At 35.5% G+C, this 23,287-nt stretch overlaps 1 protein-coding gene across 1 annotated transcript; it reads right to left on the bottom strand.

Annotated features, from left to right (window-relative positions):
* Positions 1-48: 48 nt before the first annotated feature.
* On the bottom strand, positions 49-23,276 carry LOC123316489. Its single transcript, XM_044902593.1, has 6 exons — positions 23,144-23,276; positions 21,854-22,006; positions 10,390-10,520; positions 10,063-10,318; positions 7,105-7,473; positions 49-195 (listed from the first exon to the last, which is right to left on the bottom strand). Exons 1-6 carry the CDS (start codon positions 23,232-23,234, stop codon positions 77-79), a joined length of 1,119 nt encoding a protein of 372 aa, XP_044758528.1. The 5' UTR covers positions 23,235-23,276; the 3' UTR covers positions 49-76.
* Positions 23,277-23,287: the final 11 nt, after the last annotated feature.

Here is a 23,287-nt window from a genome sequence, read left to right as displayed (position 1 = left end):
TAGAAATGTTATATTCTTTCTGCGGGATTGAGAATTAAAACTCTATTGTCTCTGTTTGCTTATTTCTTTTATTCGATCAAAATGGCATTCCAGTACATCTTTGCTGTGAAAAATCCAAAGAAAATCCACGATTTCCAATGTCCCCCACCTCCATTGCATCAGTTACAACTGTCAGTACGAAAGGTTTAGAAGATGCCGAAACAAGAAATTTTTCTTACTTAGGGTATTCTGCACTAGGTTATATTTGATTGGCGTAACAACAGAAACTGTTACACTTTTTGTGCGAACACTTTCAATAATGACATATTCCACTAGGTTTTCATCGTGAAAAATATAATTATATAAATCTGAATAGGTATCCCCAAGTCACATAGCAATTATGCACCGGTTGATTGAACTTTTAAGAAGATGTTACAGTGAATACAATAAGTCGGTTGAATAAATTCTACATCTATTTATATGAAAACCAACAAATGGGACTATCTGAATCGAACTAGCTAACCACAATCACTCAAAGTCCCTTGCGTTCAAAAAAATTCGTCGTCGAGTAGAGTGTGGAATTTTGAACGTCGATATTGCATGTCTAAACGTAATTCTTAGCTTGTGCTGTACTATCTTCCAGTTGAACTGTCAAGTAAGCGTTTTGGATGGTTTCTTGAAATTATCAGCAAAGGAAAAAGACGGTTCAACAGACGTGTAAAAAGTTTTTATTATTGAATCCTACTTCAGAATTGGGGAGAAGGAGAGTGAAAATATTCTATTCTTGAATGTTCGAACACGACGATTACATCAATTCAATATCGAATTATGCGGATAAACGTATTCGATTCATTCGAATGAATTCATCTAATTCATGTTTAATTCCATTAAAAAAATAACAACCGCCAACAAGTCGTGCGAAGATACTCTTCGATTCAGTGGAGTGAGAGTAAAAAGAATCAGACCCTTTTTCTCGTGTAATCACACTCGGCATGAGAGAAAGGAAGTTTAGCTATTTTGAATATTTTATGTAGTAGTTTTTTTTGTGAAAAGATTTATTTTGATGACTTCTTCAAATTGCTTGATTTTGGCTGTTTCTGGTACTTCTAGACTAGATAGGTAAACACTTTGAAAGGAGTCCTGCACTCGATTGTCGTGAAAAGTCCATAAGACCGTTTTACGACATCTTCATTTGTCTTGAAGATTTGACGAAATTTTTATATTTTGCCGATTTCGAAAATGTGCCGTGTATCTTCTTCATTTACAAAAATATCTGAAAACGGTAAAAACTTTCTACGGGCACTTTTTCATTGGAAATACGATACCATATTCAGCTTTTTTTTATGTCTTGTACTAAGGGTGGAAAAAAAAACAACTTCGTTATTTTAAATACGAATGCATTCTTTTTTTGACCTCATATCATCCAAAAATATATATATATACATATATGTCTATATATTACTTTCTTACTAAAGGCAAAATCACCATTTTAGTAAAATTTGCATTTTTGATAGAATTCTATGAAACTATTGAGCTCAAAATTGTTCACTCCCAATAAATCTCCATCTGTATGATACGAATAATTGAAACTTTCCGTTCATATAATTTCATTTGTTAGCTGCAACACCTGTAACTTTAATAAAATCATGTAATTCATGTTACACTCAATTGGAATAAATATCGAACAGAATTTCTATGATAAATTTCAGTATAACTTATTAAAATTTCTCAAATTGAGTTCCATTATTCTGTAAACAAGTTCTACTTCTTTTTCTAACAGAATTCACTGAATTCAACAGCATAACTGGGGAAATGACTCTGTTGGCGTTCCTGACTCTCTGCTCTAAATCAGTCCTATTAATGACTGGAGTCGTGAAAAATTTATTTTTAAGATATCTCCACATGAAGAAAAATCTAAAGGATTGAGGCCTGGTGATCTTGCTGGCCAGGACATAGGATCATGCTTACTCATCCACTGATTGTCGAATAATCTATTCAATTAAATTTTAGTTCGTTGCGAATTATGGGCAGATGCGCCATCCTGCTGATAAGAAAGCAACCTCGATTCACTGAGAGGAATATTGTCAATATACTCCTCAACAAAATTTTCGGAAATATTCAAACAAGCCAAATTTTCTTCATATTATATTTTAGGTCCCAGAAATCTTCCGTTCACAATTGCAAGCCATACATTGAATCCAAACCGTCCTTGCCTGTTTATTTGTCTACAAATATTTTCATTTTGGTTTGACCAATAGTGTTCATATTGTCTATTGACTAGCCCATCACTATTGATCCCCACTTCGTCTATTTACTTATATGAACAGAAAATTTCAATTCGTATCATAGAGATGCAGATTTATTGGTAGTGGACAATTTTGTGGTCAATGGTTTCATAGAATTCTATCAAAAATGCAAATTCTACTGAAATGGTGATTCTGCCTCGAGTAAGAAAGTAATATATCGACATATATATATTTTTGAAAAGCTAATTTTTTTTGGATGATATGAGGCCAAAAAAAGAAGGTATTCGTATTTAAAATAACGAAGTTGTTTTTTTTTTCCACCCTTAGTACAAGGGATAAAAAAAAGTTGAATATGGTATAGTATTTCCAATGAAAAAGTGCCTGTAGAAAGTTTTTACCGTTTTCAGATATTTTTGTAAATAAAGGAGATAGAGTCATTCGGGGCAACTGTGCTCACTTTTGCCTTTCAAGCCATACCCTGTTTCAAATGTTGAAGCTAGGAAAATAAAAACATATTCATAAGATAGAGAATTTTCTAATCTATAAGAAAACATCAAAAAGCAAACAAACAAAAACGTTTTATTTCCGCAAAAAAGAATTTAATAGAGAAAGTCGGAGTGCGTTCACATGCACCGTATTGCGGGTAAGTGTGCGCACCCTCACGGGGTAAGTGAACGCAGTGCTTTGTGAACCACACAATCAAAACAAATTACAAAATAATGTCATCAAAATGTTACAATATTAGAGAAATGCTGTTTATTGTCAATACAGAAGCGCCTTTTTAAAAGCAGTGCATTATTGTTCGTGCCACAATTCTTGGTGAACACAACACTTGATACATTCCCCTGTTGGTGGCTCTTTATATTTTTCTGAACAAATAGGACAATATTGATCGAGTCTTAATCAAGAAAATCAACAATGTCATAATTTATTCCTCACTGAACTAATGCCCATATAATGAATCTATGCGCACACTTACCCGCGCACACTTACCCGCGCACACTTTCCCCAGTAAGCCAAAATTTGAATTGACGTTCTTATAGAGTTGAGCAGCTGAGAGAACCTAAAATTTTTCATTATATATTTAGATTAATATGCCCATGATCGAATAAAATATTGTTTAACACTGAGGGACTCGGAACTTGGACCTGGCAGAATTTGCAGAGATGCTAAAAATTAACAAGAAAACTAGTGAATTTGATTGATTGCAAATAAAAAGTTAAAGAAACGTGGCACGGCGCAATCCTATGAAAAACTAATTTGGCGATTCTGCGCCCTTGCTTCACCCAAATGAACCCCTCTTTCATACATTGCATAGTCGAGATATACGCACTGCGCACACTTACCCACTGCGCTCAGTTACCCCGAATGACTCTACGGCACATTTTCGAAATCGACAAAATTTCAAAATTTGGTCATATCTTCAAGAAAATTGAAGATATCGTGAACCGGTTTTCAGTTATGGACTGCCAGCCCAGGACTCCTCTCAAAGTTTTTACCTATCTAGTCTAGAAGTACCAGAAACAGCCAAAATCAGGCAATTTGGGATACCCTGTACACTGTGTCCACTTTTGGTTGAGACTGTACTGTATCTCAGCTACTCACCTATCATTAAAGATATAGACATGCCGTTTCCGCGACCCTGTATCACTTTTTTGTAAAAGTTTTTAAGCCACAAACAGAAATATTCCAACTGCTTTCGTTCCTGAAATCTGAAATATAGGGCGAAAACTAAAATGTTCACATTTGGAGATATTATTATTTCTCAGGCTCTCTATAATCTATAAGATAAAAAAAATGGAAACGACTTATCATAGATATTTTTACATAAAAGTCAAAGGCGTATTCAAACATTTTTTTAGTGCACTGTTTTTTAGATTTAGCACAAACTTGGTATTTTTCAAATGGAACACCCTGTATATTTTTTAACGTCAAATTATTGCAATTTTTTTCTGAATACATTGATGTTTCAAAACCTAATCTTCAATAAGTTTAAGCTTCAAAAATCAGAAAAATCCATATTTATGTTCGTTTTTTGAATAGAAGATTCTTTCACACATGCATTTAATTATATCTTTTTGGAAACGCCAGGTGATTTGAACCTATTTATTTATTATTTAGTTCATGTTTTGAATATAACTGAATAAATATGTTCAAATCACATGGCTTTAAAGAAGGTATAATTAAATGCATGTGTAAAAGAATGCATGCCTTCTGTTCAAAAAACAAACGTATATAAGGATTTTTCTGATTTTTGAAGCTTAAACTTATTGAAGATTATGGTTTTCGAAGTAGTTACTTAATTTAATTTGTACTGCTTTTGGTGTCATATTATCATGAATGAATTATTACAAGGTTTTGAAAATGCTTTTTTACCAATTTCACCTATGAATGCAGTTGTGCTTCTTTACTTTCTATATAGTTAAACAATTTATGTTTAATCTCAAATAGAAAATCTCTGTATGGTTCAAAATAATATACATAAATACATATATCTATCGAATGAAATTTATTAACATCTAGGAATAAAGAACGCTGTTTTGGAGGGTTTCAATTGTTTCAAATAATTTTACTTGCAAAAAACTTGCAATTGAGTTTATGTTAGAAAAATATGATCCATTTTATTTCTTTTTTCCTTCATTCATCAGATTAAATCAGACTTCGTAGTGACTCTTGTACATTCAAAATATCAAAAATGTTCAATAATATTATTTATTTTGGAAGGAAGGAGGGGGGGTGTAATTTCAGTTTGTACCAGGGCCCGCTGACGATCTCGACGCAGTAAAGTGCAGTAAAATGCATTTTTGTCTGCTGCGGTTTGTCTTTACAATTCCCGAATTTGAAGAGCATTCTATATGAACCTACAACTTTTCAACAACATAGACACTGAATGCTGCTAGAGTTTTTTAATATACTTTTCGAAGTTAAAGTCGATCCTAAGTACCTTTTTTAAGTTATCCATGTATTTATACATTTATTTTTATTTCCCCTCAGCTTTCAATAATCGTGAATAGAAATGAAAAAAAGTTAACGTCATAATAATAGTTCTTATGTATATTATTCTGGACCGGAGAATTATGCCCGTTTGCACCGTTTCGCTGGTAACCATGGTTAAACTAATCGATGTTTAATATTTAAACGTTGCTTAGCATTTGACGTTTTGCACCCTGGAATCATAATCGTTGTTTAATTTAATCATGGATAGATTTGGCAACACCACTCACAGCATAAAAAATTCAAAATTTCAGCCAAGCACATCATAGAAGATAAATTAAAAAGAAAAAGAAGTCAAGGTTTTCTGACTAAACTTCTGTTGTCAAGGTGGGAAATTTGAACATTTTTTTTGGAGATTCGGTGTTGTGTTTTGAATTTGAAGTGCAAACATGGGTAACATCAACACATTCTATTACACTAGGAAAAGAAGCCTTCTTGTGAAAGGACTGTTGAATTTGCACTATATCTTCATCTTTGGTCATTTTAAGGAATTCGGAATATAATTTACCAATTGCTAATGAAACGGCGGGAATAATTCTCGATCCTCTCGATACATCTACATTTATGAAATTATCAACAGAAGCCAACTGACCAGCACTAGCATAAAACCTCAATGTAGCTAGCAATTGATTTATTGGGTCAACACTAATATTCCTGAAATATCTATATTTGTATAATATAACTAATTATTAAATTCCAAATCATTCTCCATAAATGGCAAAAAAAATAACACGGTTTCTTTCGTTAAATGAAATCTTCTGAAAAAAGTGAGGTCCATTCTTTCGAAATAATTCCTTCTACAGGGAAAACATCTGGGAAATTTCAAATCATTCTCCATATATGGCCAAAAAAATAACACGGTTTCTTTCGTTAAACGAAATCTTCTGAAAAAAGTGAGGTCCATTCTTTCGAAATAATTTCTTCTACGGGGAAAACATCTGGGAAATTCCAAATCATTCTCCATATATGGCAAGTAAAATAACACGGTTTCTTTCGTTAATCGAAATCTTCTGAAAAAAGTGAGGTCCATTCTTTCGAAATAATTTCTTCTACGGGGAAAACATCTGGGAAATTCCAAATCATTCTCCATATATGGCAAGAAAAATAACAAGGTTTCTTTCGTTAATCGAAATCTTCTGAAAAAAGTGAGGTCCATTCTTTCGAAATAATTTCTTCTACGGGGAAAACATCTAGGAAATCCAAATTCGATATTGCCGAAGTGCATCAAGATCATCATCAAGTAATATCTCATCTTCCAAATCATCCATTATTAATTCGAATTTTATATCAACACAAATAGAAAACACAGTTGTCAATCGAATTTGAAGTATTACTTCAATCAACGTTTTAATCGAGCAAATTTCTGCGTTTAGTTTAAACAACGTTTAAGGGCCTTATAATCAACGTTTAGGAACGGTGCAACCCGGTTAAGGATATAAACGTTGTTTAAGAATATAATCGTTGTTTAGACAAACGGTGCAAACGGCCATTAATGTTTGCGTCGGCAACCGCTCAACTGTACAGTGGCGTACCACGAATTCAAGGTCAAATTCTGCCGAATCTCATTCGGCTATATTTTCACACTGGAAAATAGGGTCACTTTTGAATGCAGAAACAGTTGCACTGCAACGTGACCAACTACTGACTCAAACATTATTACGTTTCCTGTTATGAACAGGCTGTTGATAGATAACTTTTTTCACCTTCAAAATTTCTTCATTTTGAGTGTAGCCGTTCAAATGATACAAAGGGAGGATTGAGGATTTTGACTAGCATTGTATACTCGTACAGCTTATCGTATATATTATATTATTCTTGAATAAACATCAATGTGAAAGAATCCTTCCACCGGAATAGCAAGAAGAGTAACATATTTTCAACTTACTTGATAATGGCTCGAATCCGTTCCCACAGAATCTATCGACATTTGCAGGCGTTCGAGTATCCGTAAATGTTGGACTCGGTATTACAACGTAGTCATTAGTACAAAGAGCTCCAATAATTGCCCCCGCATTGGTGCCTATAGTTCCATCTGAAGCAGAAGTGGCAGTATTACCGGATACGCTGAATGAATACTGATCTCCACTGGTTTGACTCCAGTTTATGGAACAATATCCAGGTTGCATGGCTATACATACACCATAATTTTGATTTATGAGTTGTCTTGAAGATGCTGCATTCCCTGTTGTGCCATAATTGAAGCTCCTCACAGTCCCAGAAAGTGAGGTGTGATACATGAGGCATCCAGATGGGGCTTAAAAAAAGTTCAGAAAATTATACAATGCTTAAATAAGTTCTGTTAATTGTTGAGCTTGACAATAATCTAAGTATGGCTTTAAGCAGCCCAAAATAAGAAATACCGAATATAACAATAATTATCTATTTTTCAATGAGAGTGTTCATGCAGCCAAGTAACAAATAATAACAAAAAACAAGTGAGAAGTTGGCCAACTCTCAACTCATTCTACGTTAATTGAACACAATTTTCTCATTATTCACAATTCAAGACACAGATAGATGCGCATCGACTCGTCGAGCTTCTGTGAAAAAATAACAAAGCGAACCATACTATCTGTATGTTCTGTGAGGTTTTTTTTTGATAGAAGATAGAGGCCAACAAAATAAGTTATATAATTATCTTTAGAATATTCAAGATACAGAATTTCATTGAATTTCGGGTAAAGGACTGTGGAAGGTGACTCCGGCATCGGAAAAATGAAACAAAACAAACATATGGCTGAGATACATGGATCAGTACAGCTGCGTTTTTCTGATTAGTTGCATCAGGTCACATGAAAAAATTGTTATATTGTGCTTATTTAACGAAGTGCAATTTTTGTTACCCTATTTCATTTTTACGATTGGAGGATTCGAACAAGAAGAAGATTGTGATGACCATTGTAAAGAAATTTGTGAATTAAACCATATAGTGGAGTCAGTCATCACGAGATAAGTTTTTTTTCCATTGCTTTGATATAATTCACTCAACAAATGGTCTTATAAGGATGTAATTTCTGTGCGGAAAATTGACCATGCCCTCTCCGACCTTGTTCCTGTCTACGCTCTTGGCTAGCTATGGATGGCCTCGTATAGTACCCCAATTTTGCGGTGCGCTAATCGACCGAAGTAGCAGCCCCACTCTCGGTGTTTTTCCGAAGCGGAAAACTACACATTCTCTTGCCATTCTCTTTGTTCACTTGAATTACTTCTCATTGTGCTAACCTAGTTTACTGTAAAACTTCTGTAATCTCATCAAAGTAATTTTCTTTCAAGTCTTCTCATTCAATTCTGGTGCTAATTACTCAAAAGGTAATGTATGTTCTCAGAAGACTGAGAAGTTTTCTCAAAATTATTAAATAACCATTTTCATGTTCTGTTCATTCTGTATGAAATGAGTCCGCTTGCAATGTTAATTCATAATCTTCAAACAGATTTATAATTCTTACTGGTACTGCTTAGTTAATAGGTTCACACGAGACAATTCGATTAAATGCATTCTCCTGAATATTTTATGATACGAGTATTTTATAATTTTCCAAAGATTTGCAGACCTCTCTATTTTTTCTCACATGGAAATGGGTATGTAGCACCCGAATTAAACCTTCTCATGTCTTTTTCATTGATAATGAAAGCTGATTTATTGTTTTCTCATGATCATCTCATTTATTTGAATCAGTTTATTTCATTTCTCGAGGCAATTCTGATGTTAACCGCTCACGTACATAAATAATTACTGATGTCAAGTCCTCCAGGGTGGACCCTGGAATTAGTAGTTTTCTTTCAGAACAAGATGTGAACTTCTCAAATATGGTTCAACGGTCAGTGGTAAGCCATGACACTGGTTGTTTGTCCCTCATCCTGGTTCTACCCCGGAAGGCCTGCTCTGGTAATCGTGTACTCTCGCATTTGGTATAATCTCCTCATCATAATCTGTATTCTCATTGATATATCATCATATTCATTCACCTTGCTCGAAATGCTCGATATACAGATTAGTTCTCAAGCCTTCTGCCCTTCTCGAAACCAACGATTAGTGATTTCCCTCATTAGTACTCTCATTCTGTACCTCTCATGATTTATCATTTGTATCTCCTATTTTTCTGATGGACGTTCTAATCGTGTTTACTTGTAAGCAATCCGGTTCTGTAAATGTTGTGTTCATTGATGAATTTTACAATCTTCAAGACCAACGTTTTTTATATTAATTATAATATTCTTGCTCTGCTCATATACAATTTTCAATTTTCTTTCTCTGCTCATATTTAAATAATAATATTCTTGCTCTGCTCATATTTAAATTATAATATTCTTACACTGCTCATATTCAATGTATTGATTTCATTTATGACTTAGACATTTTAGTTTTCACCTCTTGGCCATCATCATTATATCACAACTCAGTCTTCTCAAATTCATTACTTCTTATTTCTGTTTTTCTGATGTAATTAGGCGGTGAACACATATGAGCGGCCGCGGCCACGATCACGATCGAGAAGCGTTCCATGCAAATGTAATATCACATAATAAATATCACGATCTGTTCAGTGATATAGCGGCGTGATCGTGGCCGCTACTTTTCTACAAGCTTGCGCGTTCAACCTTTTTCCCGCACGCATTTCAAGTTGCAAAGAGATACTTTCCCAAAAGGTGCTGGAAAAACGCCTTCTATTCCTTTCCCGCACGCAAATGCGTTCGAATTTTATGATTGACGCATAGAGACATGCCAAAATTTTATGATTGATGCGACTCTTTAATATTTGCTTGTGTAAAAGTACTACTTTCCAAACGTCAATGCGTGTGGAAAGTAATACTTTCGAAACGCTAGTAGGAAAATAATTATTACCTCTAGTGGGACAGTCGCACCCTATTTGTGATATCTTGAAGCTCCAAATTCTCCTTGTGTTTGCTGAAAGTCCAGTGAAAATATTCATTTGTATACTACCCCTCTCGGCGAAATTCACATATATATGTTGACCACCGTTTTCGCCACAAATTGTTGGTACAGGAGATGCTCCTCCAATTATAGTTAATCCATCATTAACACAAACGCCGTTTGCATTTGGTTGATCCAGCGAAAAGGCAATAAAATCAATTCTTGCCTAAAAGTAATCATTGGGAGAGTTGGAGGAATAACTTTCATAATATAAATGTAAATCTCATTTCTTTTTACCTGGCATATATCGTTGTCCAGCTTCTTAATATTGAATGAACAAGTTGTTCCTTCACCATAAGAACTCGGAAAATTTGGACTGGTGAAATATGTATTGTTTGAAGTCGTTGTTCCGTCGCAGCTCTTCTGCACTGCACAAAAAGGTTAAAAATTGTTAAGAATTCTATGTTAGCAATTTTACTATTATATACGACTGCAAGATGTTTGATATTCGAACATTCATAATTGCGTATTTCTAAACATCCATGCGAAGTATGGGAAGTCCAGGAGAGTTGAACCCCTTGTGACTCTGAAGCCACTCAAGTTGTATCTGTAAATGGTAGCAACTCAATTTTTTGCGTGAATAAATCATGCCCGAATAGTTAATGATAGATAATAGAAGTGTTATGGTGAGATGAACATTCTGAGTACAGCAATTCTTTTTTATAAACCTAAAATAGTCTCATATGTCTCTCTAACCCATAGGAGAGTTGAACAGGGGGCGAAAGAGACTTAACCATAAGTTTGTTTATCAGGAAAAACATTAAAAGATAACAATTTCCAATGGCCAACGATTGTCTACGGGAGAGCGCCCACCAAAGTAGCGTAACACTGACATGGCACATACATGACAAAAGCGATGCATAATATGTACCTATACTTCATTCAACTTTATTTTAGCAGTCGGTTGGCCATGGAAATTTGACACATTTCACTCTGTATAGTACGAAAATGTGGGGTTATGAAGCTTGTCAAAACATTTTTGGGTTTTAAATCAACGCTATGTTGCCCGTTCTACTTAAAAGTTTCTGTTATTACGTATTTATCACAATGTCGAATCTCTTCGGAAAATAGGTGACGAACATAATTGAAGTTTATACAAACTGATTGAAGGCATACCAAATCCAGTTATTTGCATGGAAAATACAAGAGATCAGTATAATATCATAATATGCACTAGCTTGAGGAGAGTTAATGTTCGTTATCTTCTTTGGCTTACATCATTTGTAGATTTCAAACATATTAACCCGAAGATGAAATGCATATGATGCAGTGGTTGGGAATGGGTATCTCCCGAAGGAATTAACAGATCATTACAAAAATGTTAAATTCTTCAACAAAAATCATCTTGCATCAATATAAGTAAAAGGAGTTGAAGGAAGTTTCAAGTTAAGATGCAACTTCACCGTTGAACAAAAATTTCACATGAATAAACAAGTAACAGGGCAACTTGTGCGTATTCGTGGCTATGCATCTTAATACATTGATGTGATTATAATAATTAGATATTTATTAGTACCTTAAGACATTTACATTGTATAGGACAAGTCAAATGAAAAATAGAAAAATCCATTTTAGGGAACTTATTCTCCGATGACATTTATCGAAAATCCTATAGTAAACTTTTCGCATTAATTCACTCAAACATAAAATTCCCAAATGCCACCACTTTTTTGGGTCTCCCAATAGAAGGAAATTCTTTGTCATCCTCTTCATTCACAATCTTTCTGATTGTGGAAATATTCAACTGAAATATAAGTCGTTTAGATTCAGATGAAACATTATATAAATTCACTTACATTGAATATGTTCGCTATCGTCTGACGTATTGTGGATTTTAGAATATCAGGGTATAACTATTTGAATGAGCGGACCTGAATTCTAAATAGCACTTCCTGAAACCCTGTCTCTTTTTTCAATCACTTTCGTCATTTTCGAATTTTCGTAATAAAAATTGATATTAGTTGTGGCAACGGCGTTATGACATTAACGACATTTCATGAGTGCCAACCTAACTCCGTTCTAGTTACAAAAACTTGAGAAAATTATTTCATGGCCAACCGACTGCTAAAATAAATTTGAATGAAGTATAATTACTGATAGTTCACTCAGATATGCGATATCTGAGAATTCTGAATCGCCTTTATTATGTATGTGCCATGTCAGCGGTACGCTACTTTGGTGGGCGCTCAAGGTTTACATCATCAGATATATCAGCGTATACAATAGATATTTTCTATATCAGAGCCACTCTCACTTATTTTAGAGATGTTTTTCACTGTTTTGAACCTTTGTATATTTTTTTATATTCATTTCTATTATTCAATTTTCCTTTTTTGAAGCAAATTATCTTAGCTCAGTGCGGGAAACTTGGACCACTGATTATGTCTCCCGACCATAGCATGGGTCAAGTCTCCCGCACTCCCTTTTAGTCTATTCAATAGATATTTTCTTGAACCTGTTTCAACTATTATTAAAAAGGCTCTATACTAATTGATTAATCAATGAAATACTGGGCACAGAACTCTCCCTAAAATCCCCAGACTGGTTCGCCGACAGCGAAACTCATATTGCACCTCTTTTGGAGGAAAAACGATAACATCGCTTGATGACGAAATTTCAATGTCGGAAATCATAGGTGCGATTAAAAATATGATGAATGATAAGTCACCAGGTTAAGACGGCGTTCCAGCGGAGATATTCAAAGCCCTGGATGAAGACATTGTCAATAGTCTCCTAGCACTATTCCACAGGATCTGGGAACAAGGAGATGTGCCACAAGACTTTAGAGACGCCTTAGTTATAAGAACAAAGGCGATACGTCAAATTGCAACAATTACAGGGGCATATCGTTGCTTAGCGTGGCCGGCAAATTTCTCTCGAAGATTATGGCTAATCGTCTGATTCCACTCCTAGACAAGCTTTTACCCGAATCTCGGTGCGGCTTTCGACCAAATCGAGGTACGGTGGACCTAATTTTCACACTGCGACTGCTGCAAGAGAAGGCCCGTGAACAACAATCAAGGATCTATACAGCCTACATCGATTTAAGTAAGGCCTTCGACTCGGTGAATCGGAGAGCGCTATGGAAAATCATGGGACTCCTTGGAGTACCCGAAAAATTCTTAGCAGTGTGTAAGAGCCTTCATACAAACAACACCACTAGAATACAGCATAATGGATCTACAACCGACCATTTCTCAACCAACTCTGGAATAAAACAAGGCTGCGTGTTAGCGCCTTTCTTCTTCTTCTCTTTCTTCTTTGTCCTAGCCCTTTCCCGTTATGCGGGGTCGACTTTCCTAATTTTGAGGCGCCATTCATCTCGCCGATAAGCGTCATCAGCTGACAGGCCCAACTCCTTCATGTCCCTCTGGACATTCGTCATCCAGGTAGTCAGGGGCCTGCCCCTCCCCCTCTTCTTAGTAGCCATGGAAAGGCACTTCTTCACTACGTGATCTTCCGGTCTACGCATCACATGTCCAAACCGCCTCAATCTGGACTCCTTCAAATTTTCGGTAATTGGTGCCACCTTGAAGCTACCCCGTATATACCCTATCTCTAAGTGTAACCCCCCCTGCCCATCGAAGCATGCGCATTTCCGTAGTATGCAGTTTTTGTTCATCCATTCGTCTTGTACCCCATGTTTCGCTACCGTATAGTAAAGGCGTGTTAGCGCCTTTACCGTTCAATATTTTCGCCATAGCTGTCTCGATAATTGCTGACATGACTATGCCTGTAAGAGGTGTTGGAATAAGATTCAGATGCGATGGAGGCCTGAAGCGCCTTCAAACAGATACCAGCCTGGAGAATGAATCTCTAGAACAAGTCGAGCAATTCAAATACTTGGGAAGCTTCATAAATACTAGGGCTAACCTGGACACGGAAATACACAACCGTCAATTCGGCATCACGGGCATTCTGGAAGTTAAAGGATAGTGTTTCAAAATCACGACCTCAATCTGAAGACCAAGACAGCTGTTTACAAAGCAGACGTCCTCCCAACGCTTCTTTACGGAAGCGAAAGCTGGACGCCCTACAGGCGACATATTAAACAGCTTGAACATCAACGTCATCTAAAACAGATAATGCACATCAGATGGTTCCACAAAGTTTCGAATGCGGAAGTCTTGCAACGCGCGAGTTGTACAACAATTGAGACTCATGTAACGAGGGCCCGACTCAGATGGAGCGGCCACATTCTGAGGATGCAAGACACAAGACTCCCCAAAACAGCTCTGTAGGGCGAATTGACAGAGGGAGCCCGGAAACCGGAACCCCAGTTTAAGCGGTTTAAGGATACACTACATCAATCCCTAAAATCAGTTAATGCCAATCATAACTGGGAACCAATAGCGTTAGACAGGACACATTGGAGGTCTATGGTGCACAGTTATAATGGAGACTCGAGAAGAATCAAGCGGCGGCCAGATCTGGTTGGTGACTATCCATGCCCGGAGTGTTATCCCTAAGGAATTATAAGTCTTAGTCTTAGTCCTTTTTTATGTCTTTTTGTAGATTTATTCCCGGTAACGGGATACAGCAATCAATCAATCAATCAATGAAAGAAATAAAACCAAATAACTTAAACAAATAACCAACTCAAACTTTTCAGACATTGCAACAAACAAAAATTATTCAATTTCTTACTTCCGAACAACAAAATCATTTTCAACCCTTTCACTCCCGAACTGTTCTGATGGCGGCCACTATAGTATATCCAAATCCAAGAGGCCAGCGGTAAACATTGCAGCATGAAGTGATCACGCGTCAAGAACGTGATAACGCAGAGGTGTACTAATAAATTGAATTCCGAGAGCGTTATATTTTAAAACTTTTTGAGTGTTCCAGTTCCGGTGAAAAATGTGTATGCTTATCTACGAGTCTGAGTCATGAACAATTAATCTAAAGTTCCCACTTTAAGAAATACTATGTATATAAATGTGTAACAATATTTTTTTTGTAAAAGTGACTACCCCGTAGTGTCGTCAGAAGATGCAGAACTTTCCTCTAAGTTGACGATGACTGGTGTTATATCATCCATAATATTATCCAGTTTCCACATGTCTACCTCAACTTTTTGTTTGACATGTTTCACGCACTTTCTCCATCTTTCGGAAGTAACCCGTGAGAGAGCCTCTTGAAAAAGATTTTGGACGTCAGCCATTTTAAATGTGGTGTTTTTATCTGCCACAAAATTCTTGACATCGGCCCAAATCAATTTAATAGGGTTCAGTTCGCAGTGGTAGGGCGGTAATCTAAGTACAGTAATATTTTGGGCCTTTGCGGTTTCATCCACAATGTATTTTTCGAAGTTTTCTTTGTTCTGCCTGACTATCTGCAACTATTGCGCTTTTATGAGGTCAGGGGTGAAATCAATATTTTTCTCCCTCAACCATTGTTGGATATCACTCTTTCTGAATTGTGAATTAGGAATTTTTTCCATTTTCCTTGAATGGTAAGGAGCATTATCTAAAACTACTATAGAATTTTCCTCCAATTTAGGAACTATACCCTCGACCACTTTTCGAAGGACTGACCATCCATTTCTTCATGGTAGTCACCAGTTTTTTTGGATTGGAAAGTCCAGAGTCCTCCAGTTAAAAAACCAGTGTCACTGCCAATATGACACACTATAATTCTTTGCCCTTTGCCTGAAAAAATATATTCACTTCATTTGAAAAAGAATGTTGAAATTGTTTTCCACCAAAAAGGTACTTACATCAAGTTTCACAAAACTTTGATTGCTCGATCAACGATTTGGCATTCGATTTCCCGAAGGAAATCATTGAAACTTTCATATTTCCGAATATATTGGAGGAGTAGCAGTTGAGAATCATCAAATGGGCGTGTATAGATAATTATTTGGTGAAAGAATGATATTCAGAATGCTTATGACCAACTTATCGACTGAAAACTAATTGACGTTCATCCGTCACTCGATCGTTGATTCTCTGATCAAGCTTTATGAAACCAAAGGGTTAAACTCAAAATTCAAGACCTTCCCAGACGGATTTTTAATCCAGTAGATAATCCAGCAAGTAACGCTTGCCGAGAAGATGTAACTGTTTCATCGGTCCACACTTTGGATTTAGTATGACCGGTATTTACCCAAGTTTCATCCAAGCAGTAAATCTTCCTGTTTTCATCACGGAAGGTCCTAATTTTCGTGAGATAGTTTCTTCTCCAACATTTAATGTCGTCACGGTTCATAACAAAACTGTTGCGTTGGCGACGTCCATATTTGAAATTAAGTTTTTTCAATATTATAGAGAAGGTACTCTTCTTAAAATTTGGCAAGTTCGAGTCTTCGTTAACTATTTTTAATACTTTCTCTATAGTCGGGTGTTCATTTCTGAAGAAAAACTCGTGAACTTTTCGCCGTATTACATTTTTATCGAAATCTGATAAGGACTCCCATTTGGTGGTCCGATTTTGATTTGTTGCCGGCTGTGATAGAACACCGGAATTTATGTATTCGGAAATAATTCTCCTAACACTTCGAGCTCCAATGCCAAGTCTCTCAGCAACTCGGAGTTCTACGTCCTTTAAACACATTCCTGCATTTTGAATAATCTCAATTTTATAAGTATTCAAAATCATATCTTTTATCTCGGCACTGAAGTGTCGTTTCAGACGTCTCTTTTTTGGAGGACTTAAGTCAACACGCGATTCCTCAGCAGTATCAGTACTTGACATTATCTTAAATGCTTGTAACTTGAATAACTTGCTACAACTATAAACCAATTTACGAAAGAAAAAGCAATGAATGATCTCTGCAGTTCTGCACAACAATTCGCATACAATCAATGAATCAAACGTAATGCGGTACTGCATTACTCCCACCTGCAAACATGGCGTTCCTGAAGCTTTGACCAATAAGAGGAGTACCTTAAATAAGATCACGCGTTAGTCAGTTTGTTTACGCTGGCCTCTCGGATTTGGATAGACTATAGTTGTGCTTTGTTACGAGTAGGTATGTCGCAAGTTATTTACAAGACCGGTAGCGCGCAATTTGAATTGACATATTTGAGGTGGTTCAAGTCTCCTACCTGAGCAAGTCTCCCGGACTCCCCCTACAGTACCGACACTTATTTGTACAATATAATTGTACCTTAGAGCGCAAATACACTAAGAACGTTATGCCCAAGAGAATTCTGCAATCGTTTACTATTTAATCGCAAAATTATTGGTGAATGTAAATAAAAACACACTGTAATTATTGTATAATTCTTTCGGCTATGATTAAAGCTACATTCACAATCAATTCACGGGCCGAAGTGCACTTCGGCACGGAAGCTTAGCAGATGGCGTTCTCCGTTACCATTCACAATGAAATTCAAGACAAAATTTCTTGCAAGTTGCAAACTATCACTTCGGCAAGGAATTTCGTGCCGGCTATAGATGATGCTGATGCTTATGCTTTGATCAGTTACATTTTTGATTCATTTGAGTATTTGGTACCAAGATTATTGCGAATGGTAAATTTCGTGCCGAAGTGCACTTCGGCCCGCGAATTGATTGTGAATGCAGCTTAAGCCATCATCAGGCCAGCTGAAATTACATATTCACAATTTAAATGATGCTTTTTTTATGTAAACGGTGGTCATTGTGAAAGAATGTAAATGTTGGAGGTAAATACCAATTTACCTCCAACGACGGTAGGATTGCACACTCTCATTCCTTTACAATGACCACCGTTTACATAAAAAATAGCATCATTTAAATTGTGAAAATGTAATTGCAGCTGGCCTGATGATGGCTTAATCATAGCCGAAATCGATCGCCAAAGAATTATACAATAATTACAGTGTGTTTTTATTTACATTCACCAATAATATACAGAAACATACTATGGAAGCATACATTGCCAAAATTAATCGCAAAACTTTCCAGTTGTATGTCAATGATACATAATTGCCAGTTCAAACTGTTTGCTCATCGCTTTCGTAAATTTCACGATACACTTCTCTGTTTTCATTTCGAACCAACGAATATAAAGAAACAATGGGGTATTTTCCTGAATTTCAAAATATATGTCATTGAAATCCTTATAACTCAAATATATCGAAATATATTTTTTTTTGATTTTAACATAATGCGTTTTGTCTGTATTCACTTACGAAAATTCTGATTTCAGAAGTGCTCTCTTATGAACATTCTACGTCATTTTCACAATCCGGCAACGCCCGTCGAATCAATAAAAGTCATGAAAGTTTTATGATCATCATAGACTTAATAAATATCAAGTTTGGTGATCACATTTGACAAGGAAAACAAATAGTGCATAGAAATATCAAACAATGACACAAAATGTCATCGTTTTTAAGAATATATAGACACAGATTACAGAAACAATTTTTTGAAATGTGTGGATATAGAATTCTATATCTTCTTGATCAGTTCCACTGTTGTCTAATTAACAAAAATTACTAGACTTCAGTAAAGGCATTCTACGTCACAAGCCTTTACATACTCGAAGTTTCGAAGGGTATATTTCTGAAATATCTTAATTTTGAAGCGAATCTTTTACGTGTTGGATAACTAATGGAAAAGGGTTACCATAAATAATTTTAAATTCGATTTTGGAGTTTTAGGAAACTTGCCCATTCAAAATACTCCATGCACATTGATGCCGTGTAGAGATGGAATTTTTTTGCGTTTCGACATAGAGCAATTCGCATTCTGATTTATTACAATGACAGAAAGTTCTACCTTTATATTTCTGAAACCAGTCATAATGTCCAACTCTGAAATGCTAAATCTCTTTTCGTTAAGAATACTACCTAAGAAGGCCTTAGAGGTGTAAGCATGGTGATTTGGAACTTGAAAGATATTTGAACGATATTGCTAGGATTGGTAGGTACCAATGATATTATGAAATCCTGAAAGTTTCAGATCTCTAACTCACTCGTTTTTTACAGAAAGAGCAAATTATGTCCCTTTTTCTATGAAATCGTGATATTTTCGAATCTCTAAGGAAGAAACGCTATAGTTAAAAAAAAATGAAAACCATGTTTTCTTTCGCCAAAGAACAGAAGCGACCTTATCGCCACATGTGATTTTTCTACGGGTGCTATTGTCCGTGGCAATTGTATTCCAGTTACAATGAACTTTTATTAGTTCTAGACTTTGATGTTTTGGACAGCATCGATTTCCATCTCGCCGTTTTATAATGAAGTCATTGCATTAGGGCATTCTGTGGAATTCTTGCCAAATCAAGACTATTGTTACAAAGGCAACAGTATCCATTGGTTGAAATAGTTCTTTTTATCGGAACAATGTACTCTGCACTGCCATTTGTGGACGAAATTTTCGCTTCAAAAGATCAGAATTCGATTGAAGAAATGAATAATTGATGTGGCCGATACTTGATGAAAATCCATAATTGAACTTGGATTATACGATTTTCACACAATGTGTTTTTAAACCACGGCCAGTTCACCTTCACACACCTGATAAGATGTTATTGTGATAGCGAAACACGTGTCGAACACAGAAAACGGTAGACTCACACCACAATCAATTTTTCTTTTCTTATACTACCCAAACGACAATTGACACAGACAATATCACCAATAGAAGAATCACAATTGAATACTATAGAAGTTATAGAAAGCTGGGAAATATCTTCATATGATGATAAACGTTTAGGAGTATACTAGGAGCTTTCTTCAATAATTTGGAGCAAACACTGCACTTTTCACTAACAGTCTCAAGATCGTTTGTAACTGCCGAAAATTCTCTGGGGAATTCTCTACAGAATTTTGGCAGAGATTACTATACTTCATTCAAATTTATTTTAGCAGTCGGTTGGCCATGAAATAATTTTCTCAAGTTTTTGTAACTAGAACGAAGTTAGGTTGGCACTCATGAAATGTCGTTAATGTCATAACGCCGTTGCCACAACTAATATCAATTTTTTTTTATTACGAAAATGCCGAAAGTGATTGAAAAAAGAGACAGGGTTTCAGGAAGTGCTATTCAGAATTCAGGTCCGCTCATTCAAATAGTTATACCTTGATATTCTAAAATCCACAATACGTCAGACGGTAGCGAACATATTCAATGTAAGAGAATTTATATAATATTTCATCTGAATCTAAACGACTTATATTTCAGCTGGATATTTCCACAATCAGAAAGATTGTGAATGAAGAGGATGACAAAGAATTTCCTTCTATTGGGAGACCCAAAAAAGTGGTGGCATTTGAGAATTTTATGTTTGAGTGAATTAATGCGAAAAGTTTACTACAGGATTTTCGATAATTGTCATCGGAGAATCCCTAAAATGGATCTTTCTATTATTCATTTGACTTGTCCTATACAATGTAAATGTCTTAAGGTACTAATAAATACCTAATTATTATTATTACATCAATGTATTAAGATGAATAGCCACAAATACGCGCAAGTTGCCCTGTTAATTGTTTATTTCTGTGAAATTTTTGTTCAAAGGTGAAGTTGCATCTTAACTTGAAACTTCCTTCAATTCCTTTCACTTATATTGATACAAGATGATTTTTGTTGAAGAATTTAACATTCTTGTAATCATCTGTTAATTCCTTCGGGAGATACCCATTCCCAACCACTGCATCATATGCATTTCATCTTCGGGTTAATATTTTTGAAATCTACAAATGATGTAAGCCAAACATTAACTCTCCTCAAGCTAGTGCATATTATGATATTATACTGATCTCTTGTATTTTCCATGCAAATAACTGGATTTGGTATGTCTTCAATCAGTTTGAATAAACTTCAATTATGTTGTCACATATTTTCCGAAGAGATTCGACATTGTGATAAAATACGTAATAACAGAAACTTTTACGTAGAACGGGCAACATAGCGTTGATTTAAAACCCAAAAATGTTTTGACAAGCGTCATAACCCCACATTTTCGTACTATACAGAGTGAAATGTGTCAAATTTCCATGGCCAACCGACTGCTAAAATAAAAGTGAATGAAGTATATGTATGCAACTTGACAGTGAATTTTACTGAAAGAATTAACGGTGCATGAATTCACGAGGAAATTCTCTAGAGAATTTTCGGCTGTTGCAAACAAGCTATAGATGAAGGCATTTTATTCACCGAATTACTGTGGTATAATATACCTCATCTCATCAAAAATTAAGTATGCTCATGAGAGTTGTTGTGTTCTCGCTGAAAATCCACTGAACTATAATGAGTATAGTTTAGTGTGAAAATCACATGTGAAAACATGATTTTTATTTTTTTCGACTATGGCGTACCTTCTTTTGAGATTCGAAAATAACACGATTTTATAGAAGAAGGGACGAGGTTTCCAAAAAAATTGTTTCATAACTGTGCCAGAATTGTATAGTGGTTGAAAATTGAAAGGAAAAATAAGAATTTCATTTTTCACAAAACCTTCAAGCCGATGAATATCATAATTTTTTTTCTACAAGCCACCGTTAGCCTTAAAAACATATATGGATATATCCAAAATTAGGAACAATCGATTCATGAGTTTCTGAAAGAAAAATGTTTTCGTCATTTTCACATAATTTGCTCTTTCTCAAAAAACAAGTGAGTTAGAGATATGACACTTTCAGGATTTCATAACATCATTGGTACCTACAAATCCCATCAATATCGTTCAAATATCTTTCAAGGGCCAAATCCCCATGCTTACACCCCTAGGGCCTTGGGTCAGGTTTTTTTTTACATTACTCACCTACACAGCATACTCCTAAACCATTAGCACAGCTTCCGAATCCAGTACCTCCAAACTTTCTACATTCTCTTTTCGTATAACATGCTCCTTCAAGGCCATCAGGGCTTACACAAAGGGAATTTGCGAACCTGACTAAACCAATACCGAAAGCAACTGAAACATTAAAGTTTATCCATAGAGAAAGACTCTTGTCTCTGAGTTTATCGAAATAACGGAGCTCAAAAGGGGCAAGGGGCATTAACCAGCTAAGTGCCAACTATATAGTTTTACGATTTTTTCGAATACCATATTCGTTTGATTTCTAGGAGAGGTGAATTTAACCGTGTGTTTTCGTAGTTTGCTTTGATTTCAGTCAAAATTTGACGAAAATTCGAGAAGTTTATATTGTGTTGGAAATTTCGTTCATTTTTTTCATATTTTGTAGTCTAATGAATAACAACAATCGGAGATGATTCCTCAACATATAAGGGTACTGTAGCGTTCCTCGAAAAACTGAAGAAAAGAAGAATCATTACTTGGAAGCCCAGTCATGGTCGATAGAATGCCGGTCAAAAGCAAGATTTTGAATTAATTTCTATGTTGTAGGATGAAAGTGATTATCCACCAAAATAATCAAAAGATTTTGACGCAAAGATAATATTCCTCATATTTCAATTGGAGAACATTTCCGTGTTTGTGGAAGGATTTTTTCAGCATGTTATGTATATTCAATAAATATCTCTATCTCAAGTCTTCAAATTAATTTGATTAAAAACTGTCCTAATCATTTCTTCTTTTTGGTGTATATTAAATTCAAAACATGTGAAAACGGTTGTTCAATAGAATGGAAATAGTTATTTTTGTGCTCTCAGCCGCATAGAGAGACGTTTGCATTTTATGATTGGTGCATAGAGACATGCCAAAATAATAAGTTATCATGATTGATGCGACTCCTTAATATTTGCATGCGGAAAAAATCCCTGCTATTCACTTTCCGTACGTATTTCCGCACGGTTTTGGAAAAGTATTACTTTCCAAACGCCAATGCGTGTGGAAAGTAAAGTAAAGTTAAAAGTTCGAGAGTAGAAAAACTTTACGTCTATGAATCGAAGAGCTTCAGAAATTCCCTGTTTCAATAAATATAATAATGTGATTAATTTTGAAAGGATGGTTGTGGATTATACTAAAGAGTTTGAATAAATATTCCCACATTGTATGGGCCTTGATTCAAAATCTAAATTTGAAGTTTTAAATTTTGCGTTTTGAAATTCAGAAAAACGGCATCAGACATGAATGTCAATTGAAACTTACATTTCGATGTCCTATTAGTTTCGGCAATCTGAAAAGCGCAACAATGATGGTAAAAAATACACACAGCGATAACTTTCAAAATGCGAAACATTTTGGTTGAAACACAGTTATGATCGATGCAATGAAGACTAATAAATATATGAG

Source organism: Coccinella septempunctata, chromosome 1 (genome assembly GCF_907165205.1).
Source record: "Coccinella septempunctata chromosome 1, icCocSept1.1, whole genome shotgun sequence".
Classification (NCBI taxonomy): domain Eukaryota; kingdom Metazoa; phylum Arthropoda; class Insecta; order Coleoptera; family Coccinellidae; genus Coccinella; species Coccinella septempunctata.
This window is presented reverse-complemented; position numbering and strand designations above follow the sequence as displayed.

Bases quoted from the DNA above. Each gene is read 5' to 3' on its own strand.
- LOC123316489 (XM_044902593.1), bottom strand. From the start codon at position 23,234: ATGTTTCGCATTTTGAAAGTTATCGCTGTGTGTATTTTTTACCATCAT. The intron at 22,007-23,143 runs GTAAGTTTCAAT...TTAATGTTTCAG, and splicing joins AACTAATAGGACATCGAAAT to TTGCTTTCGGTATTGGTTTA. The intron at 196-7,104 runs GTAAGTTGAAAA...TTCTTGTTTCGG, and splicing joins CGGATTCGAGCCATTATCAA to CATCTTCTAAACCTTTCGTA.